General features: G+C 45.6%; 1 protein-coding gene across 4 annotated transcripts in view; it reads right to left on the bottom strand.

Annotated features, from left to right (window-relative positions):
- The window catches only part of St8sia5 (ST8 alpha-N-acetyl-neuraminide alpha-2,8-sialyltransferase 5), a 106,584-nt gene that overhangs the window by 22,465 nt on the left and 60,694 nt on the right, over positions 1-23,425 (bottom strand). For 2 of the 4 annotated variants that reach the window (XM_087189219.1, XM_087189225.1), the window contains 4 exons: positions 17,189-17,281; positions 6,376-6,462; positions 3,611-3,755; positions 834-946 (listed from right to left, as the gene is read on the bottom strand). In XM_087189219.1, coding sequence (XP_087045345.1) covers positions 834-946; positions 3,611-3,755; positions 6,376-6,462; positions 17,189-17,281 — 438 coding nt within the window. The remainder of the gene's footprint in view (positions 1-833; positions 947-3,610; positions 3,756-6,375; positions 6,463-17,188; positions 17,282-23,425) is intronic. The other 2 variants (XM_087189223.1, XM_087189226.1) reach the window with 1 other exon arrangement.

Genomic DNA, 23,425 nt, shown 5'->3' with positions numbered 1-23,425 from the left:
TGGGGGAACACTGTGGTGTTGGAGGACTCAGCCTCAAGGTGGACTCTTTGGGTGTACTCGGGGAGTATGCAGCTGACTCGAGACTGCCAGGCAGGTGTCTCTAACACATGTCACCCACACATCTATGGTGGTTATGCTACTTCCAAGCCTGGAGCAGGGTGTCCTTGGCTTCCTTCTTCTGGGAACAGAAGTCTGGGTTTGCATGGTCACATCGTGGAAGCTGCCTTTCTTTTAGGACCTCCAGTTACCCCAATCCTCCACTACCTTCATTTCCCGCCACTAGTTCTGAGTGGCCCAAGGATAGTGGATCCACAGCCCATGAGATCCCACTGCAGGCTCAGTCCAAGGCTCTTTGCCTTGGGCTCTTATTTTCAACCCATCATCCTTACCCAGGCTAAAGAGGAAGGTGAGGATCCCTAGAGAGAGAGGGAGGCACTAAATAAGGAAAAAGAAACCCAAGGACCCATCTCCAGCATAGTTAAAGCAGAGTGAAGCTAAGAGCCTGTTCTGGTTCCCAGAAGTGCTTGTGAGGGGTAGAGTCCAGCAAAGGAGGTGGCCACCCCAAGGACCCCACTGTTAGATCTGCTGGCCTACATGGGGTCAGTGTCTTCAAAGTCCTTTGCTCATTACATGCCTCTGCTCTGCAGATGTGGAAACTGAAGACCTGAGAATTCAGCAGCTTACCCAAAGGAACAGGGCTGGAGAGAGGAAGGGACTCTGCAAAGTGTGAGGGTGTGCAGGGCAGGGAGTGAGCATTAAGGCCCAGGGTGGGGCCGCATATGATGGAGGAGAACTAGGGCAGTTGGCAAGGGGAGGCTGGGTGGTTCTCCTACCGGAAGACGAAGTCAGCACTATTGATCTCCCGTCCGCAGCGGCTGTTCTTGAGGATGCCTCCGTTGCCCACCACTGCACACTTCTTAAACTGAGACCGGTAGTAGGGCATGTCCTGGGGGATGGGAGAGGACAGGCACAGCTGTCAGAGCCAGCACTAACCCCACCCTCACTGGGGCTTCCATCTCTGTAACCACATCCATCTTTGTGAGCTCCTGGCCCCAAGAGACAGCCTCAGAGGGAATGTGAGAGACAAGCGTGTGTCCACTTTACAGATGAGTAGAGCAGGCAAGACGCTTGTTACTGTTAGTGGCTCCAAAGGTCCCTCCCATCTCTGACACCCAGGGCCTACTGGGCAGCTGGCCTCCTAGCTACCACAGCAGCTGGACAGCCCTTCAGGACAGGGGGTGGCCAACAGCGTGGGCTTCTGGTGAGACCAGCTGCCGGGAAGAGCCTCATGGGGAATCAGGCTGAATCTGAAGGTGATGCTGCACCCATCTTGGGGAGACTACCCATGGTCATGGTCCCCTTTTCCAGGAGAGACAGGACAGGGGCCCAGGACAGGGGAGGCACATGGATTGTACCGCCACTGGGGGAAACTACACTGACTTACCAGAGGAAAGAAAAAAACTCAAAGTCATCTTTGGAAATACAATCCAAGACTTACTATATTTTATATGGGTGTTTCCCAAATTTCTGTAAATCAAGAATTATCTGAAAAACATCAATTTCTAGGCTTCAGTCAAGAACTATGTAATCAAAATCTCCAAGGTGCAGATAGCAGGCTGAGAAGCAGAATTTCCTACAAACACAAATGAATACATGCTTCAAGGGCAATTTGGGAAATGCCATCCTACATCAAATGCTCTAATTTGGGGATCAGCGAATTATAGCCCAAGGGCCACATCTGGCCTTCTACCTGTTTCTGTATGACTCAAAGCTGAGAATGTATTTTACATATTTAAATGGTTGGAAACAATCTGTTTTGGCTTATATATAGATGTTGCCCCCAAAGCCTCATGCGCTCATAGGTGGGGCTTTGGGGAGGTTACTGAATCATGGGTGTGATACTGGATTAGTCCACTGATGGGCTTATAACTGGGTGTGATGTTGAGCAGTTAACCCTGGAAGGAAGAGGCGGGTCACTGTGAGTGTGGCCCGGAAGGATGTATTTATATTCCTTCTATTCCCTTGATCCCACTGCTGCTTCTTTCTGCCTGCCACTTCATGGACTGTTTCTCCTCTGCGAAGCTCATCTACCATGCTGCCCTGCCTTAGAGGCAGCCAACTATGGACTGAAACCTCTACAAACTATGAGCTAAAATAAACCTTTCCTCCTTTAACTTGTGGGTATTGGTTATTTTTTCCCAGCAACAAGAAAGTAACTAAGACCCAATGCAAAGAAGAATATTCTTTGATATGTGAAGATTATATAAATTTCAAGATTTCTGTGTTATTAGAATGTGGCCATCCTCATTTGTTTACTGATGTCCATGGCTGCTCTTATTCTGGAACAACAGAAGTGAATAGTTGTGACAATGATTATGACCTCCAAAACTCATTTACTACCTGACGCTGGTGACTCCACTGGATTTCCCTGAGCCTGGGCACTCTGTGTCCTGGCTCTCCTTGGACCCACAGGTCATGCCAGGCTGTTTCACATCAGGGTAACCTGCATGATGCAAGTCTACCTGTCATCAGTCTCATACTCCAGGGCTTATAAGACCTACTTTGCAGAGGCGACTCAATGCCATCCTCCTCAGCACTGTGATAAGGGAGGAAACCTATGACACCCTTCACCTTCAGCTTCTCCCCCAAGCCATCAAAATGCCTGAGTCTTACTAGTGCACTTTGGAACTAGTAACAGAAGAGAGGGGATCATTTTGTTAGCAGCCCCCAGCACCCTCTAAAATACAGGAATACTTGGGTTCTCAGGTTTCTGTTTTACCTGCACACACCTCCATTTTGCATTTCTACAAACTGGACCACAACACCTTTCCCTCGGCCTGGAGCTTCCCGTACATGGTTATGAACACACTTCATGCCACCTACCTCTGCACCCCTCCACAACTGCAGAATCGTCTGAACCAGTGGAAAGGGCAGCTGCTGGGGCCCCTTATCCAAGAGTCAGATCCAGGGATATGCACCAATGTCAGCCCAGGTGAGCCTTAGCAGTCCGAATAGGTCACAAAGGTGGATCCTTCACTCTGCAGCCCTCACAGTCAGGAAGGCACCATGCTAGCCCACTTCCTAACTTCCCCATGTGAAAGGCAAAAAGAAATGTCTCTCGTCTTTATGTCTCTTTTTAAATGATCTGTTATGAGCAGCTGAACCCATGCCTGGTCCAAACTGCAGTGTTATAGAAAGAGAGCCTGGGGATCTGAAGGACAAAATGACCACCTGAGGTCATCTATAAATCTTACTGCCTTGATTTGCATTGGATTGTACTTTCTTGTGTGTCTGCTTTTACTCCTGTGCCTACCTCAGGTGGGGAACAGATGTCAATCATGCACCCAGCTATCTGCACAATATCCTCTGCAAGCAATGTTGTAGGCAATGTTGTAAACATTTTCTTGTCTAAGTCACACAAGGGGTAGCCAGTTGGCACTGGCTGGGTACAGACAGGAAGCCCAGTGGATGATCTGCTGTGCAAAGACAACTGGTCAACTAAGGCCAGGACATCACAGTCAGAGTGTGTCACATGCAGAACCACAGGGGCATTGCCACAAAGGGCCATGTCAGGGTGCTCACCCACCCAGCAGGCCTGAACAGAGTTCACCTTGGGGAACATGCGGAAGATCTCCTGGTTGATATGGAAGATACCGCTGGTGTCCACCTCATACTTGAGCTTTGTCCCCAGTGGTGTGTTCTTCTGGGTGGTGAAGAGGAAGGCAGGGGCGTTGCAGCACCGGGATAGAGTGGACCTGCCAGGCAGGGAGACATGGGTGAGACTGGGCAGAGCAAAGCCTTACAAGGAACAAAAGGGCCATAAATTGGGCCTTTTCCACCCTCAATTCCCACCCTCGTTCCCATCCCACACCTAGCTTGTGTTGCCTCCCCCCACTTTGCAGGCCTCCTGGTGCCCAGACCTTCTGCCTCTCCTGTTGTGGCCCTTTCGGGGCCCAGGTCAGGTTCCTCCCATGAAGCCCTTGCTGTTCCTGTCCCCACTTATTGCATCTGTTTCCAGGACTGCAGCACAGATTGGGAGCCATGTAATTCATCACCTGCTGTCTCCCTTCCAGACTTGAAGAAAAAACCCCAATGGCAGGGACTCCACTTCGCCCAATCCTGCATAGGACTAGTAACACATATGTACAGTAACCAGGTGCCCTCAAATTGCAGGACTGACCAAGCCCCACTGGAGCTTGCTCAGGACCTGCCAGTATGCCCCTGCTTCCTGGAGACATGTTCTTTCCACTTCATTCATCCAGCCTGAACTGAAAGCCCAGGGGAGCCTCAGCCCCCACAATAGATGCTAGACCAGGTGCCTACCTTGTCTGATGGGCTCATAAAACTAAGACCCACATGATCAGCAGAAATAACAAGCATTAACAATAACAAGCAATAACAAGCCTTCAGAAACCAATATAGGAATAGGGGAGGGTCAGAAAATAGGCTAGTGGCTTGATACTGCCTGGCTCCCTGCAGAAAGTGGACACTGGTTCCAAGGGAAGGTTTTAGGAGGTTCATTATTTAAAGAAATGAAAAGATCTCTGTGATTTTCATCTCAAAACTATTCAAACTTGAGTTATTGAAGATTAAAGTTCTAATGTAAGGTTTAAAAAAATTTCCCATAGTGGGAAGGAGCTGCTGAGGCTGGCTGGGCACCTGCCAGCCAGGAAACCTGGTTTTCTGTCTTCTCTGCAGCAGGTGCTCCACCTGGCCATGCACCCTCCAGGGCCTGCCAGGGAGGCTCTGAGACAGGCCCAGGTTTGGGCACATTTTTCTCCCCCTGCCCTGGAGGCCTAAAGCCTGGCCACAGAGGCTGCTGGACTTGACCAAGGGCACAAATATCGCTTTTCTCATCTAGGGGCTGAGCCCACAAGGATGCACCTCCTCCAAAAGAGGAGTGGTGGGCTGCCCAGGGGAATGGAGCATCTATTCCATGGAGTCCTGCAGCAACCAGAAATGAAGAGTGAGGAGGAGATTCTTGAAAACTGCCACCGAGGTCTGGGATGGAACCTGGAACAGGGTTAGCAGCCTAGTGGAAAGAGGTCTGGATTCAAATTTCTGCTCTGTCCTCACCAGTTGAGGGGCTTGAGGAATGCCTCTTTTCTTTCTGAAACTCAATCTTGTCTGCCACTGGAAAGTTTACCAGGCTCCCTCCCATTGAGATAGACTGATTCTTACTAACCAAGCTTTCAAGTAACTGATGTATAAACCAGAATGCCAAAATGCCAATTTATAGGCAGCTTGTAAGGAAAGGCCTCTGTTACAGGATTCTCTTCCTGCAACTGAAATGCTCATGTCTCACTCTTGCACTGTACCGTTCCTGCCAGCCTGAGTGAAGAATCTCATCATTGTTCCAGGACCTTGAAATGAGAACAAAGGGAGGCAACTGAGTGGCCTTGAAGGTTTTTCCATGTAGAGCACAGCAAGGCCTGATGTCACCTCCCTTCCCCACCCCTGAACCCACTCTATATCCCTCAGCCCCCATAGCATCATGCTCTGGACTGTAGTGTCTGATCCTTGCTACAAGTTCCCCCTTAAAACTTCCATCTACCTCTAGACATGGCCTGGAATTGCCACCAATGGGAACAAATGATTTCTAAAGAAAATATAAAATCCTTGGTTACACTCACTTTTCACAATCACTTGTGTAGACTCCTTTATGCTGATAGCTCCTCAGTACACTTAAACTTGAAAATGAACTGCCAAAATCCAGTTTAGGCATAAATCACAATTTAACAGCATAAGGTCTACTTGCACTGAAACGATGACATAAGTCTGCAGCATTTTAGAGACGGAGGGGACCCTAAAGCTCCATTAATGAAAAAGGATGTTTGGATGTTGCCCATCTGCTTGGCTCCCACGGGAGATCTTTAAGATAAAGCTCTTGCCTCTCTGGGAGTTTATAATCTGTTAATTGTGGTTAGAGAGTAATTAGGAAAGAATCAACAACAGGGCCCAGATGCCTTGTGTGGCTGTCAAAATGCAGGCACTCAGAGAATGCGTGAGGCTGCTAAGTTAGAGCTGCAGACCAGGAGAGGGAGGTGGGGACGGAGAGGCCATGGAGGACTGCAGGGAGACCTAGCGCAGATATCTTACTGTTAGAAGGCTCATTGAACCCCAACTGTGTTCTGGAGGTGACAGCACTGCCTCATAGAGCTGCTGCATGGCCTGTGGAGGACAGCAGATTGCAGGTGCTGCCTCACTCTGCTGGGGTCAGAGCCTCGCCACTGTCCAGATTCCCAACCTTCATTAGGGTCAGCCCAGGGCAGGTGCCTGCCAACAGCTGGGCCTTACAGGATGATGAAGACTTCAAGAGGTGACAGAGGGGGACCCATGCCAGGAGAAAGAATGACAGACAAAACTGATAGGTACTTGAACTGGTTGGCTTCAGAGATGTTCATTGCCCACTTGCACATCTGGAGGCTCTTCCACCGGTCGAACAGCTCTGACTGCTTCACCCTTTGGGAGGAAGAACAGAACCAAGTGTCATCATTTTTCAAAATGCTCCTGCTCTGTGCCCATCTGTCAAATCCAGGGCTCATGCTATGTATCAGCTCTGTTTTCTTATTCTCTGTCTTCTTGATGCTCTGGTATCTGCAGCCTTGCTGCTTACTGATTGTGCAAGGCTCCTGCCAAAGTGCCTTTCATCAGAGCAGTCCTGACCTACCCTTTGGCCACCCTCTTTTCAGCAAGCCACTGCCCCCTTCCCCTAATTGTCACAGAGCCAGGTATCAAACAACTACTAAGTATCAGAGCCTACCCAATTTATTCAATCTAGCCTGTCCTAAACCTGTCTACCTCACTTACTCTGCCTTGCCAATTTCCTCCCATGAAAACCACACTAAAGCTCTTGCCTGTGTTTTCCCCTCACTCCTGCCTTCTGACCAGCCCCGGTGCTTCCCTGTGGTCCTGTATGTTGTGGTGTGCCTCCTGTTTCTGGGATCTGTGAGCATCAAAACTCCTGCTCTGGTAGAACCCCACACTGCACACAGCACACAGTAGGGCTCATGAATGTGGTGTACCCTTCTCTTCCTGCCTTCTCAAGGGCAGATCGAAACTTTCCAGTGACAGAGAGGAAGCGATGAGAAACTAGAGATCTTCTCTGCACAGCCACCTGCCTGGCTCTGTGCTGGGGGATTTTAAACATCTCAGCATTGCGATATTCCCAGGTGCTCTCAGGAAGGACAGCATCTAATCACAGAGGCACCTCCCTTTGGCTGACACTGCATAAAGAATTAGTTTTTAGTTATCATTTATATTTACACATTAATAATTATGCATTCTTACAAGTTTCAGTGCTGTACCTACAGTTTCCAGAAATATAGCAAAATATGGACTCTAGATACATATTGTACGAATGAATGAATGAATGAATGAACCAAATCAGAGACTCAAATTCCCAGGAACAGGAGTATTTCCCTTTTGAATACTCCCTACTCTTCCAGAATAGCTGTCCGCCATGTCTTTCTCTCTTTTCCCTTTCCTCACCTTCAAATAAATTGTGTTTTTCTTAAAACAAAAACAAACAAATTCCCAGGAACACTAGCTGATGACTGTGAAATCTTTATGTGCACTAACCCCTCCCTTCTCATGGCTTCTCTTGTCCTTTTCAGCCAGTACCTGGCCTCAGAAGCCAGACATCACACTCCAAGCCCTCTCTCCCACATATGTGCTTCAGTGTCTCTGTTATCTTTCCCTATCCTTGGTTACTTATCCTCAGTTCTGTGAAGAAGTTGCTTCTAGGATCTTACTCAGGCTATGTCACCAAAGATAAGTCACAGAAAACCTCAGTCTGCTCATCTATATAGTAGAGCTATTGAAATTCTTGCCACCTACTAAGAGATTATTTGTACTATTATCACTCATTTGACAATTTTATACATTTCCTTATACAGTTAGTCCTCTGGGGTAGGGAATACAGGGAGATGTTAAGTGAAAAGGAAAAAATCTGTACAATGATATCTGTTTCCCAAAGTGTATTCTGTGGAACTCTAATTCAGTAAGAGGTCACAAGGTATTAGTCGAAACACTAATACATGAAACTGCTACAAAAAATGCATCCATGTATGGCTTAATCCAATTTTTAAAGAGAGGGAACCTATGGCCAAATATACTTAGGAAAGGTGAGTTAAATAAGGTTCAATGCTTTTCTTTATTGCAAGATTTCTCAAATTGTTTAATGTGTTCTCATATATTGTGAATTTACAAAAACAAAAAAGATACCATATGATTGTTTCCCAAAGGTACTGCATCATGAGACCATTTATTCAATGAATAGTTCATAAGACTCGAAGTTGACAGAAACACTGGAAATGCAAAACAGTCAGATCATACATTCATTAAAGAAAGGACCATGACTTCTCTCTCATCATCAGGCACAGTCCCCAGCCAAGGGCCAGGCACTGTGTAGCTGCTCAGGGTCATCTGGCTGTGAACCTTTTAGGAAACTGGTGGGTCATGGGTGCTGATGCAGAGAGAAGCCCCTTAAAGGAGGCTGTTCTGGATTGATTATCAGTGGAAGAACCAACAGCCCCCAGGTGGTAAATGCCCCCAGAAACTACTCTAACTATGGTTCTTACCCTGGGGCTACCAAAGGGTTTAGAAGTGAATATGAACACCCTGCATTATGAGCAAAATCCCAGATCTATCCACCCGTGTAGTATGTATCTGGGGGAGAAAGTAAAGCCTTCATCCGCTTCCCAAGGGGGGCTATGATTCCAAAAAGACAAGTACCCACTTGACTACAGTTTAAAAAATAAAGGTTCACTCTGCAGAGTTGTATTCTGTGCTTAACTGGAGGGGTTAACACTTGTCCCCAAGCAGAACAGACCTCACCAACAGAGAGGATACGTGGCTGGTGGGGGAGGGGTGGTTGCAGGAAAAGTCACAGAGGATGGTGACCGAGTTCATGGATTTTGGAACCAGAGCTTGGGTCTAGGACCCAGTTCAGATACCTCCTAACTATGGGACATTAGGCAGATTATTTAACTGAGCCTCAGGTTTCTCATTTATAAAGTGGGCATAATAGTAATCTCTTAGCCTCACAGATTTTTATTAATTATTAAATAAGATGACACTATGAAAGATTAAGCCTGGTGCCTGCTGCACAGAAAACATCTGATCAGTACAGATTATTATTATAGTTAAACTGAACTGCTTTGATTATGCTCAAGCACAGCCCCTTGTACATTCTACTTTTGTAAAACCCATAACCTGTCCTTATTCTCACTACATAGCACATCATGGTTTGGGATCATGCCTGAGTTCCCCTCTGTAACTCCATGCTGAGGCACAGAGCTGATGCCTGGAAAATGGTTGTTGAGTACATAAAAACCAATGAATGAATCAATAAGTCGGAGTTCAAATAAATCTTTAACTGTTTACTGAATACTTCTATATGACTAGAGCTAGAAATCAATAGGGAACAAAACAATACCTTGCTTTCACAGAGCTTACATACCATTGGGGCAAGCAAATGCGAAACAAATATAGATTGTCTTGTCTGGATGTAGTAAGTGCTGTGAAGAAAAATGAAGTAGGATATAGGGATAGGTAAGTGACTGTTTCAAGTGGCTGATCAAGGAAGGCTTTTCTGGGGAGAGAAACCTTGATCAGAGATCTAAAATGATATTTTCACATGTGAGATGTGAAAATATCTGGAGAAAGTGTGGCAGAGAAAAGAGTGAGTACAAAGGCTTTGGGGAAGTTAAAGACCTGAAAGGAGCCCCTCCTCTCAGAGGACAGGTGCCATTAAATAACAGCATCCTGGCTTATGCACTGCTACCCTTTCCCACTTCCCTGCAACCCACAAGAGCTTAGAGCAACACCCTATATAGCCAATGTTTCTAAAACCTTGGAGTAACATAGATCTAATAATACTCCAGGCCAGGGTACTGAGTTCAATTGTTGGCAGCAATCCATGCCCTAATCTCTGTGCCTCCAATACCCTTGCCACACCCTAGATCAAAGTTAGGGCCTGAAAACCCAGCCTTGAATCCTGGCTTCATCCCCAACTTGGGCAAGTTGTTTAATCTTTCTGAGACTCAACTGCTTATCTGTATGATGGATATCATAGCTTCTCCCCTGCCAATCTCAAAGGTTGTTGAATAGATCAAATGAAATCATATGTGTAAAAATACTTTATAGACTGCTTTGCAAATGCAGAGGTCAGATGAAAGGCTGACCCTAGGCTCTTCTCTCTTTTCTTCCAAGATACCACTAACACTCCAGAAGAATAAAAAAGATATAACCCACCAAATGAATACGATGACAGGGAGGGAGATCTCAGTGAAAGAGAGATCTCAACAGATGTACAAAAGGAGGAGGGGGTGATACAAGGACAAGATGACATAAACCAGAGGAAAATGCTCAACATGGGTAAAAGGTGGAAATGAGCATGGCCTTGAAAATGTGAATCAGTGTGAGCTTGTAAGAACACCCAACCCCACTCTGCCCCTCACCTGCAGCCCAATATTTTAGGTCCAGCAGTGGGTAGAAGGGTTGTGTCAGGGGAAGGGTGAAATCAGATGATTGTTTCCTCTCAAAAAACTGCACCATTCCCAGTGAAAAGACCTGGGCATCACAGCAGCAAAAGAATCAATAGCATTTTGAACAACTTCAGACACACAGCTCCTACCTGCTTTAACTGTTTTAAGTTTGCTGGTCCATCTGAAGGAAATAGACCAAGATAAACCACCAAATACAAGGACTACAGAGGAAAATTTTGAGGGAACAAAACAGATCTAAAAAATATCTCAGTGTTCCAGAGATATCCAGGAAAAAATATATCCTTAAAAATAAGAATAGATTGCTCTGAGAAGAAAGAAAATGCTCTGGAGGAAGAGTTGATTAAAAGAGCTGGAAGATGAAGTCAAGGAATTTTACCAGAATGCAGAAGAAAATGGTAAAGAGAAAAGTTTAAATTAAAAGATATGACTGCTAGAGAAACAATCCAGAAGATGCAGTACACAATTCTATTTTTTTTTTTTTTTTTTGGTACCGGGGATTGAACTTGGGACCTTGTGCTTGTGAGGCAGGTAGCGGAACCACTGAGCTAAATCCCCAGCCCCAGTACACAATTCTTATATGCACTAGAAAAAATTAGAGAATAATGAAGAGGATGAAATAGTGTATTCAAGAGAAGTTTGAACAGGAGCTCTAGAGGAAAAGATCCCACTGGGCACTAAGGTACATCCTCTGGGACACTTCAGACCTGTCCTGATCTAAAGAGATCCTAGAAAAAATGAAAATAAACCACATCATCTCCAAAGGAACAACCATTCCCATGCTTCTCATGTAGTCTTGGATGCTATAAGATGGTGGAGGTCTACAACATCCTGAGAGAAAATGATTTTCACCCAAAATATCATCTCCCTAACCAATGATCCAACCAACAAACCAACAACCCACCAAACCAACAATCCAACAACCTATCAAACCAACCAACAATCCAGCAACTCACCAAGCTAACAATCAATCAACAAACCAACAACCAACGCAACCAACTATCTGATCAATAATCCAACAACCCACCAAACCAATAATCAAGAATAAGAGAATAATTAAATGATTTATACTTAGCAGGGCTTCAAAACCTTCCCCCCTGTCCATCACTTCTTCAGAATTTGCTTCAGAATGAGTTCAAGAATGAGGAAGGAGTAAACAGGAAAGAAACAGCTATGGGTCCTAAGCAAAGGTGAATCTAACCTAAAAAAGGCAGAGAGAGGAAGTTTTCAGACAGCTTCCATGTGACTCAAGGAAGTAGCCTGTCCAAGTTGGCATAAGAAGATAAATGAAGATCTTAGAGGGACTGACTGATTGATTGGGAGGTATAGGCAAAAACTGGGCACAGCAAAGATAAAGAGGATGAAGGAAAGATGGCTAGAAGCTCCAGGAAAAAAAATAGTATAAGAAAGGATCTGTACTCAGTTACCTCTCTGGCCTTCAGTGAGCATTATTGTCTCAATAATGGAAAATAATATTTGACAATCATCAAAATTTGAAGTCAACCTCCAAAGAAAGCCCCCAAAAAGGTTGGCTGTGGTTATAAATAAAATGTAAATTTATTGGCCTTGACACTTATGACTTAACCTTTTGGATGACTGATGCCATAGGTTGGAGAAGGGAACTAGAAAGTAGGGGTTAATAGCCACATTTTGCATAGTGCAGGACCTAGACCCTGTCTATATTTTGTAGAAGAAATAGGTTACTTAAGTAATCTATACAAATAAGAACTAAAACTAGCAATACCTTTTGTATTAATCTGTTTTCTGTTGCTATAACAAAATATCTGTGGCTGGATAGATATAAAGAAAAGAGATTTATTTAGCTCACAGTTTTGAAGGCTGAAAGTTGAAGATTAGGTGTTCTTATCAGTTCAGCCTCTGGTGATGGCCTCCTTAGCTATATCATAACATGGCAGAAAAGCAGAGCAAAGGCCACATCAGAAGAGATCACATGGCAAGACAGAAAGCCAGAGAAATTAAGAAGTCAGGCTCTCTCTTTTACAACAACCTAGACTCATGGGAATTAATTCATTCTGGAAGACCAGCATTAATCTTTTTTCACTCCCCAAGACATAACTGTCTCCTACTAGGCCCCACCTCTTAAAGGTTTCACTGCCTCAGTACTGCCATGTTGGGGTCAAGCCTCCAGCACATGAACCCTTGAGGGACAAACTACATGTAAACCACAGGATGCTCAACTGGGGAAACATGGGATAGGGGCTGAGGAGATAGCAGAATCTTTACCCACCAAAGCAAAACATCAGTGAAGACTGCCGAGAAGTGGTGAGTACAAAACAGCTGCATGCACAGATTACTAAAAGGTATAGGAGTAATTACCTAGAGACAACTGAGAATCAAAAGGAGTTGAGCAGGGTGAGAAGGCACAGGGCAGGGGACTGAGGTTTATTATTAGTAGAACCTTTTGTGATCTACTTGATTTTTCATATGCAAGAGGCAATGATCACAGGAGCTGAGAATGAGCATCTCATTATCCTTCTTTGTTCCCCCTTTTTATTCCATGGTCTCCTCTGTCTGCTCCCAGGTCTCACCCACTTCCTCTATCCACTCATTCACTTCACATGTGCATTCTAAGCCTGTGCAGAGATCATAGACTCATGAACACTGTTCTGGAGCTCAGCTTCAGCGAGCACAAAGGACCTCTTTGCCCAGGAAGTGACACTGGCCCAGGGGCCATGATGCCCAGTTGCTCTCTTGGCCTCATTACTAGGTTTCATGCCAAGTCCCCCAGACCCAGAAAAATGGGTAATGGGCTGGAGGAGAGGCCAGCTGGGGAGTTTTCAGGCATGACCTCCATCTGGCTGAGAGCACAGGCAGCAACTAAAGATTTTTCTTTAAAAATAAAGAAAATAAAACCAGTGATGGCAAACCTTCTAGAGCATTCAAAGATTACAAACAGCCAGCTGCAACATGTGTGTCATAGGTTTGCCACTACTTTTCTAGGGTGACTAAAATCAAGCATAAATAATTTTAACAAGAATTAGCAACAATACATTTTTGTAACAAATCATCCTGGAGAATTCCTCATGTATCTGACATTGTCAGGGAGTGAGGCATTTTTCCACGTGGGAATTTTCTGGCTGACTGATTTTACCATTGATTTTAGCAATTTTGAATCAAAATTATTCCCGGATGAATCATACACCTTCCTGTCTCTTCAAACAGAACACCAGCTGACATTCTGTGTGCCGGAAGGGACATGAATGCATTTTTCCAGCTGCCTCCATCCACAGATGGGGTTTAACCTTTTCCTAATGACTCAAGGCCAGTGCAGGAGCCCTGTAAAGCCCTGAGGTGTCTCAGATGACATCAGGGCCACTCAGATCAGAGGCCAGAATTTGGGGCTCTCCAATTTCATCCCCCAAGGACCTACTAACCATCTTCCTGAGGACTCAGAAAAGGAAGCACTGGACTTGCTGTTCCTTGACATTCTCCAGTCTCACACTGATGCCTCATCAATAGCCTGGTCTTACCTCTCCTTTCTTACCCTTTCAGAGCACAAAGAGGGCAGGTGCCATGAGAAGAGACAGGTTATACAAGGCCCAGCAAGGATGAGGTCACCAGCTGGATAGTTGTTCAACCCAGAAACCCAGCACAAGATGCCCTAAAAGCAGAACTAACACCAAATATGGTGAGACTAAAATACCACCAACAGGAGTCCATGACCAGGGACAACATGGGGAAATGTGAGGTTGTCCATCACACCATACAATGTTTGTGTTTAGGCTTATATCAAAGGGCCTGGGTAATTTCTCATCTGGCCCCCAAATATTAGCTGTGATAGGGAGTGTTATTAACTAAACTGCATCCCCTCAAAATTTATATATTGCAATCCTATCCCCCAGTACCTCACAACCTCCAGTACCTCCAACTATGTTTGGAGGAAGGGTTTTTAAAGAGGTAATTAAGGTAAAAGGAAGCCACTGGAGTGGACTCAATCCAACATGATTAGTGTCCTTATAAGAAGAGGAGATCAGGACACAAGATACAGACTGAGGGGTAGCCAAGTTAGGACACAGTGAGAAGGTGGCATCAGCAAGCCAAAGAGAGAGACCTCAGAAGAAACCAACTCTGCCAACACCTTGTTTTCAGACTTGTACACTCCCAAACGGTGTGAAATAAATGTCTAGTGTTTAAGCCACCTCACCTTAGGGACTTTTTCACAGCAGCCTTAGCAAGCTGATCGGGGGATGAACACCAATATATAGAAAATCATGTAGAGCAGTGGAAGTATAGAGCAGGATGACCAGTTTATGGGTTTTCTTAACTCTTCCTGTCCAGACCTTGAGGTAACCCTGCAGAAACTGCACATTTTATAAATCTAAAAAACATATTATGCTCCCCTTGGAAACACTGAAGTGCTCTGAATCTCAACAAGAGTGCTCTGGATCTCCACAGTCAACACATAAGGACTTGAAATATTTGAATTCTGAGAAAAGATGGGCTCTCTGCTCATGAGCTTATGAGTTTGCTTCCTGACAGGTCAGGGTAGTCTTTTTCACTAAATCATAACTTCTCAGCAGAGTGTTCCAGGGCACCAATCACATCCCACTCCTGCTCAGAACCCTGCCCATGGGCTCCTGTGGCCCTCAGCTAAAATAAGGACAAAATCTAGATTTGGGTCTGCACTAGGGACTCCTCTGTCAGCACAGTTAGCCTTCAAGCTACTCTGGTCCTTCAGAGCTCAGGCACAGCAGGCTCCCCAGAGGTGCAAGGCCTTGTATAAATGTTCTATCTGGATCTTTCTGGCCTAGTTAACACCTGTCACTCTGTAGACCAAAGCTCCACAGTCCCTTTCTCAGGAAAGCCCTGCCTGGCAACCCGCTCCTCACCCCAGCCTAGGTCAATTCCCTGTTGCCCCTTGTCCCCATAGGGTAATTACTTGTTCTTGTCTGTTTTCCCTGCTAAGCTGTGAGCTCCATGAGGGCCAGGAGCACAGTGGTGTGTGCTCCACCAAGGGTGGGTGGATTCCATAGGAGGGGGGCTGCCTCATGTGTTCATCTATAGGGACAGTGACAGACACTGGTTAATTACAGACTTGGCCTCACCCTTAGGGCTCTCCAGCAGCTGCTAAGCTTTGGAATCTGCCAAAGTTTAGATCTAAAGTGTCCATCCCTCAAGGGCCCATGTGCTGAAGGCTTGTTCCCAGAGTAATGCTTTGGGAAGGCTGTGAAAGCTTTAAGAGGTAGGACCTAATGGGGAATCTCCAGGTCATTTGAGGTGTGTGGCTGAAGGAGATTGCAAGACTTTGGTCTTTTCCCCTTTCTCTTCACATCCCAGCCATAAGGTAAGCAGCTTTGCTCCAACTCATGCTCCCTGCCATGATGTGCTGTCTCACCACAGGCCCAAAGCAATGGGGCCAACAGATGGTGGACTGAAACCTCCCAAACTGTGAACCAAAATAAACCTTCCTTCTTTACAGGTTGATTTTCTCAGGTGTTGTTAAGAAAAGGCTCAAGAAGGTAAGTAATTTGCCTAATAGTTCAGAGGTGTTAATGCCCAGAGATGCCTTCAGGTCCCAAGTCTGCATGACTCCAAGGTACATGCGCTCAGGCTGACCCCCATACCTGAAATCACAGGAGATATGGTTTCTGCCCGTGGGCCTCAGGCAGAGGGTCCTGAGGTGCTGTCTATATGAACACCCAAAATTGCTTGCCTTTGAATAAATTATATTTTGTCCATATCCAGATGTAACTGTTTCCAAATAAATACAGATCCTTTCATGATTAATACAATACAGCCCTGCCTAAAGGGGTCTGCTGAATTCAAGGCAGTTCTATATAGAGGGAAAACTTGGGTGAGCACACACACACTAAAACACATAGCATCTAATGTGCTGTTCCTTCTTCAAGTTGAAAGAGACCCATAGGAGATACGCTGTTGAATGGGGTGGGGAACACAGTTCCTTTACAATTTGTGTAAAACAAAAGGTATTTAAAGAAGCCAGATGTGGTGGTACATGCCTGTAATTCCAGGCATACTCAGCATACTCAGGAGGCTGAGGCAGGAGGATGATAAGTTGAAAGGGAGCCTGGGCAATTTAGCAAAACCCTGTCTCAAAATAAAAAATAAAAATAGCTGGGAGTGTAGCTCAGTGCACAGAGAGCTTGCCATTCACAGATGCCTGCTTGGGCTCAGACTTTCTCTGCAAGGACGCACCGGGCCTCTCTGTAGATGAGAACTTGGAGGCTCTGAGAAGGAGACATTTCACTGTATACTCTTCTGGACCACTTGAATTTTGTATCACTTAAATAATTAAAAAATCAAAACTTTTAATGAAATTAAAAATTTAAAAGGTGATAGCAAGAGGGCAACACTTAACCCTGTGGTGCAAAGTACTGAATTTCAGGCAAGACACTCCCGTGCCCTCTTTGATTTCTACACAACAGGAGCCCAGCGATGATAATCATGAAGACGGGTAATTGAAACCGGAACTTTAACACCAGAGTCACCAGAGGTGACCTTGTAAACCTGGCCTTTTGTCATAAAACAGCTTCCAGAGCTTTCCAAATGCCAGGGTCTTGGGGAAGGAGATCTAATTTTTCTTCCACTGGATCCACCTCGAGTTTCCTGTTCCTTCTATCTTTGACCCCACCCCCATCTGGCCCAGCCCCACCTTCCACATGCACCTGTCACCCACCACCCAGCCCAGCCACACTCACATGGACAGCACCTTCACCTCCAGTATCTCCTGCCTCAGCTCCAGGCATCTTGTGGAGTTATATTCAAAAGGCCCTTCATAAAATTCAAAGTACCTGAGAACCAACAAGGACAGGGTTACACAGAGAAGCAGGCCTGGTTTTTGGGGGCCTGCCAACGATCCTGCTGGGGGAGGGGATCTGTTCCAGTCAAACAAATAAACCAAACCAGCCCCACCCCAGCAGAGTCCAGGATAGCAGGCTCCAGGCAGGTGGTCAGTTACTGGAACTCTTTGCCGCCCCAGTCTGTAAGTTATTACAGCAGCAAGAATCCATTTCAGCAACTAAAATGCTTCTGCATTTGGTTCCAAGTTTGTGCAGTGAAGGAGGGGGAGAGGAGCTGAGACGCGATGTGTGCTGTGATCAGACATTGCTGGAGATCAGAGCCATTCAGACAGGCAATGAGCCAGCAGGCCTCTGGCTGTCCTGCCACTTCCTGCCCTTTTCTCTTTTCTCTTCTTGGAACAATGTCCTACAACACAGCCATAGACAGAGCTGAGATTTCCACTGAGATTTGCACTTTACTTTGCAAAGCATATCCAATTCCATCAGCTCACTTGAAGCTCATATTCATGCTGGGATGTTGGAGATTGATGTTTTTCTCCCCACTTAGCAGCTGAGAAAACTGAGGCACTGCAGACAGAGCCCCAGGTCATACTGTCAGCATAGGACAGGATGAGGGCTTAGTCTCTGTCCAACTGCAGAGGACCCCAAGTCCTTTCCAATGCCAGCTGGCTCCAGGGCACATCGCAGCCACCACAGAGCACTGCTGCCAGCTTCATGCAGAAAAGAATACCAGTTACATTTACAGCCAACACTCACCGAGCCTTTCCTATGGGACACAAGCTGGGCCCAGCATTCACTTTTCATCTTTCTAACTGGCCTGTGAAGTGATCACCACAAGCATCCCAGGCCCTGGGAATAAACTGATCTCCCCAGAGCCACACAGCTGGAAGATAGCAGAGCTGCACATTAACTCAAAGCTGCTCTTGCCCCCACTGGCCTAGAAGGACAGCTGGTGTCTTCCAGAGAGGGCCCTCTGGCCTCTCACACCATGAGTGAGGAGCTGCCTCCTGGGACAGAGGCCAAGTGACCCTCTCTCCACAGCCTCTCTCGTCAGGGATGATCCATCACCTAGGGCAGAGTTTGCTAGGAGAGCTGGGTCCCAGGACAGACTCAATCAGGAATTGAGAAGCCTGCAGGGCCATGGCACTCTAAACGTGACTCAGTGGCATCTTGATGGGTAATCTTATGAATCAGGAGTGAGAGAGGCACCCTAAGGGCTGATACAGAGCCAGGACCAAGGATGGGGAACACGGGCACCCTGGAGCATGTCCCAGCACTGGCGGCAGCAGATTGCACATGTACTTCCCACACTAAGCTCATGTGTACAAACATATGAACATGATGCTTCAGAAATCCTGAAACATTGTCAGGTGACACAGGCCTGTAAACCCAGCACAGGGAGGCTGAGACAGATGGCTAGCACGTTCAAGGCCAGCCTGAGCTACATAGCAAGACCCTGCCAAAAAAATGAAATCCTAAAACATTTATTAAATATATTGGGTTCTTTTTAATATGTTTGTATCTTAGTAGCCAGCTGTGGTGGCACATACTTGTAGTTTCAGCTGCTTAGAAGGCTGAGCCAGGAGGATCACTTGAGCCCAGGAGTTCAAGACCAGCCTGAGCAACATAATGAGACCTCATCTCAATCAATCAATCTATTTTAAGGCATCTTAAATATAATTTCATATTTAATACTTTAAAGTTACATTTGTAAATATTTATTCTTAATTTAAATATTTAATAGGTAATTTTAAGTACTATACTTATTTAAATAATTTTTAAAAAATATTAATATATCTTATACAACAAATTGGCTCCTATTTACAAAATAAATAGGCTCCTTTAAAAAATAGTAATATATCTTATACAACAAATTTGCTCCTCATGTCATAAAAGAATTCGGGCAGAATTAATAAGAACTAGGAATGGAGGAGCCTTAAAATATCAAACTCATCTTTTCCTCTCTGTTCCCCTTGTGTTTGGAAACTCCTTTCTCTGTCTTTCTCATCTAGCAAACTCATATTGATCCTTCAGTACCCAGCCCAAATGCGCACACTTCTGGGAAGACTTCTGTGACCCCTACTCCAGGGCTCACTCTGTGCACTCTCTCAATAAAGGTAAATAACATTGTATTGCAATATTTTGCTTATATATCTGCAACCCTTCCACACTGAGCATTTCAAACACAGGACCATGTACTTGTTATCTCTACCTTCTGTACTACAGTGGCAAGAAAGTTAAAGACTGCATTTCCCACACTCCTTTGCAGCTAGGGCTCTTGGTGCAATTTAGGTTCATCCAATCAGATGCATTTGCAGGAGTCAGCTGTTACTGTACCTGAGAGAGAGGGCAAGGCACAAAACAAGGTTTTCCTGGTGAGATAATGCAACAAGGTGGCATGGCTCTTGGAAATTGCACTAGTAGCAGTGCCTTCCTGATTATATCAGGGGCAGCAGCTTTCATGAGTAGCCCCACTTTTAAAAAATTCATTAATTTTATTAGTACATTTTAGGTATACAATATGTTGACATTCATTATTAAGAATTTGTATCTTTACATAATATATCTTGGTTCTTATTTTTTCCCCCATTCCCCTGCCCTCCCTTCAACTCCTCCCCCCTCTCTATTTACAAAGACTTTCTTTCCATTTTTTCCTTTATGAATGGCCCCACTTTACAATGCAGTTTAGGTCCTGTAAGCTTAGCCATTTCTTCAGTTTTCCCAAGGATTCTGGGCTACCTGTTCCCTTGCCTTTTCTCCTTCAACTAGCCAACATGGATTCTGCAACCAAGAAATAGTAGTCAGCCTGGGGCCACCAAACAAGCCCATGACTTTGGCTCTAACTCATGTAGTTTTCCAGTCACACTGTGGTAAGTGAGGTCTAGTGTCTTACCACAAACATTTTTATTTGCAGCCAGAACCAGTGTCACTAAACTGTGGGAATCCACTGTGTTAGGCAAAGTGATACAGGATCATGGGTTGCTGCTAGAAAAAGAAAAAGTCCCTACACAAATGATACCAGAGATAATTAGAAGAATTATCCTAGAGTCCTCAGGGAGCTGAGAGATTTGCAGACACATCTCCAGTGTTGGTGCAAGCCAGCTATGTGATCTTGGATAAATCATTTCCCCTCCCTGTGTCTTTTTCTCCCCCTGAAAACAATCTGTTTGAATGAGGACAGCATCTTCCCTTTGACTAGCTGACCCTCCAATTTCCTCCTCAAAGTTGTCCCACCTTGCCTCTTCCAGCCTTTGCTTGGCTCCCATTTCTCCTGAATCTGTTTCAAACCAGACAGTAGACTGATTCCAAATAGTCTTGTGCCACATGTCTAGTGGCTCACAAGAAGAGAGGCTTTCATACTGGGCTCACATCCTTCATCAGGCACTGCAATGATCTGAATGTTTGTATCCACCCCCCAGTTTGAGATCCTAACCCCCAAGGTGATGGTGTTAGGAAGTGAGCCCTTGGAAGGTGATGGGGGTAGAGTCCCCATGAATGGAATTAGTGCCCTTATAAAAGTGGTCTGAGGGAGACCCCTTGTCCCTTCCATCATGTGAAGATACTGCTAGAAGGTCCTGTCATGAACCAGAAAGTAGGCCCTCACCTGAATCTTGGCTTCCAGCTTCCAGAAATGTGACAAATACATTTGTTGTTTATAAGCCACCCAGTCCGTGATATTTGGTTATAGCAGCTAAGATAGCCACTTTTGGGCTATCATTTCTCTAAGGCTTAGTTTTCTTACCTGTAAGATCAGCAAAAGTAGGGCAGCATGGAAGTGACAAGAGTTGAGATGAGACTTAAGTGAGCATTTATTTCTCTAAGCCTTAGTTTTCTTATCTGTAAGATCAGCAAAAATAGGGAAGCATGGAAGTGACAAGAGTTGAGATGAGACTTAAGTGAGCATTTCTGCAAAGCACTAGCACACATGAAATACCAAGAAATGTTCACTTTCATCGTCCCCTTTACTCCTGCTACTAAAGGGCAAGTGCTCCCAATAGTTGCCACAGGGAGGCCCAGGGAGTCAGAGACTTGCTTTCCAGGCCCTTAGCTGGCTGATGGCAGAGCTGAGTCAGGGATGAGTAACTCCGGAAGCTTGTCCACCATCTGTTCTGGTGACACTCCCCTTCTGCTGAGATCAGTAAACCTCCCCCTTCCACCCTGTGTACTGATAAAGCGAAGCTCTGCTTGGGTGTGGGAATGTCCTTGATCACCCATCTCGCTGCAGCTCCATGCACTAACCATGTGTTCCTGAGCCTTTGACCCCTGAGGCCTTGCCCATCCTGGAGCTACTGTTTCTCCAAAGGACAGCCTGCTCCTAGAGACAGTAGGAGACTAACCTACAAGTGCATCTTTCATATGCAACCCAACCAATCAGAGCTGTGCCCTAGACCACCTCCTCCATCTAGTTTCCACATTCTGGGCTACCTAATCACCTGGGGCCAGGTACTAGGCAACTAGGGACAGGCTTTACACCTGAAGCCTGATGAAATTATCCAAAGGAGTCAACCCTAGCCTGGATGCCCTGCCTCCCCAGTTCCTGCCCATGGAAGGCTCCGGCCCACATTTACCTTGTGCTTCCTTGGCCTTCTGACTGACCCTGGTGTGGCCCAGGTGGCCCTGCATGGCATGCCTGCACTGCCTCTTGTCTGCAGGAATCTGTGAGTATTATCTGTGATAATGGGTAGGAGTCAGATATGAACATCTGAGGTGCAGAACAGGAGGTAGAGCACGAGGGACTCCATGAGATGTTGGGGAAGAGAGCAGACAGAGGAGAAAAGAAGAATGAACATAGGACTGAGGTCAGCTCTAGGTTTAGGTGGTAGCAGAGGGGACAGAGAAGGAAGACATTCAGGGGTTGGGGAGGATTATTGTGACATGGGAGGTGAGAAACTTCACCCTCAGCTTGTGCTAAGGCTGCCATTTTCTGACCATGTGTCCTATTGACACAATCAGAGACCACCACGGGGACAGAGGACACACAAACTCCTGAGCTCCTAACCTGTTACTCATTTTAAAAACATGATTTGTGTTTTCTTCTGAGGAAGGAGGACTTAAAAGTGGTTTTTGCTTAATTAAAAAAAGAAAATAGTGATTTGTTACTTGGGCCTACAGATGCCCAATAGGTACTAAAAACAGAGCAAAGCTTGACCTTCATTAATTACCTTGAAGCTCTGGGTCAGATCCTTGCTCAGTTCTGCATATAGGCATGTTAATCATTTGGGGAACGTTTGTCTAAATTTGGCAAAACAAGTTTGATTAGCCCTAAATTTACATAACCTATCTCATCCCCTTTCAAGATGGGGGACAGGAAATAAGAGATTTACAGGGACATTCAACCATGCCCAGAAGTCTCTAGTTATTGCCCTAGACCTATGGTCACCTTGGATTCCAGCAGAGCTTTCACAAGGCCAAGACTACCCCAAGCAAAAACAAGCAGCTCATGGAGACCAAACTGCCTCCTCAAGCAATAAAGACTTCTAGCCATTTAGCAAACTGAGAGCTGAGAACTGTGATAATGATCAGCCAGACCCTAGCCCACCCCAGCAAATCCATAAAACCTGGTCCTGTTCTTTTGTTAATGGGCCATCTGGTCCTCTTCATCAGAGTTGTGCTTCCTGCAGCTCTTCAAGTTGAAGCCGTTCCCTACTGTCGCTTACTTTCTACCTCTGTCTATAAATCTGCTGATACCTCACACTGATGCGTCCTGAAATGCTTTTCTGTGACAAAGCTTGATGAATGTACTCCAAGGAGAGGGAGTGGCAAGTTGAAGCCCCTATCTTCTCTTTGGGGAACCTCTTCAGACCCCCTCTGGCGACACTATGAAAAGCTGTGAGGACTGATTGCACAAGTGCAGAACACTGATTACTTCACCTCCAATCACCTTTCCCCATGTTTCTCTATCACCTGCTTCTCTATCCCATAAATATCCTCAAACGCTGTTCTTGAGAAGGTGGATTTGAGACTTGGTCTCCCATCTTTATGCTTGGCCACCTTTCAAGTAAATTCTCTTATGTAAAACTGGTCGTTTCCATCCAATTGGACACCTGTGCAGGCCCAAGTGAAGAGTCAGTAGTTTTGACAAAAGCAGCCTTCAAGTCCCTGAAAAGTAATCTAGGCAACTGATGTCATCGTGAC

The sequence above is a fragment of the Heterocephalus glaber genome, unplaced genomic scaffold (assembly GCF_053883595.1).
Source record: "Heterocephalus glaber isolate CG9 unplaced genomic scaffold, H.glaber_assembly_v1.0 deba00000331, whole genome shotgun sequence".
Lineage (NCBI taxonomy): Eukaryota > Metazoa > Chordata > Mammalia > Rodentia > Bathyergidae > Heterocephalus > Heterocephalus glaber.
This window is presented reverse-complemented; position numbering and strand designations above follow the sequence as displayed.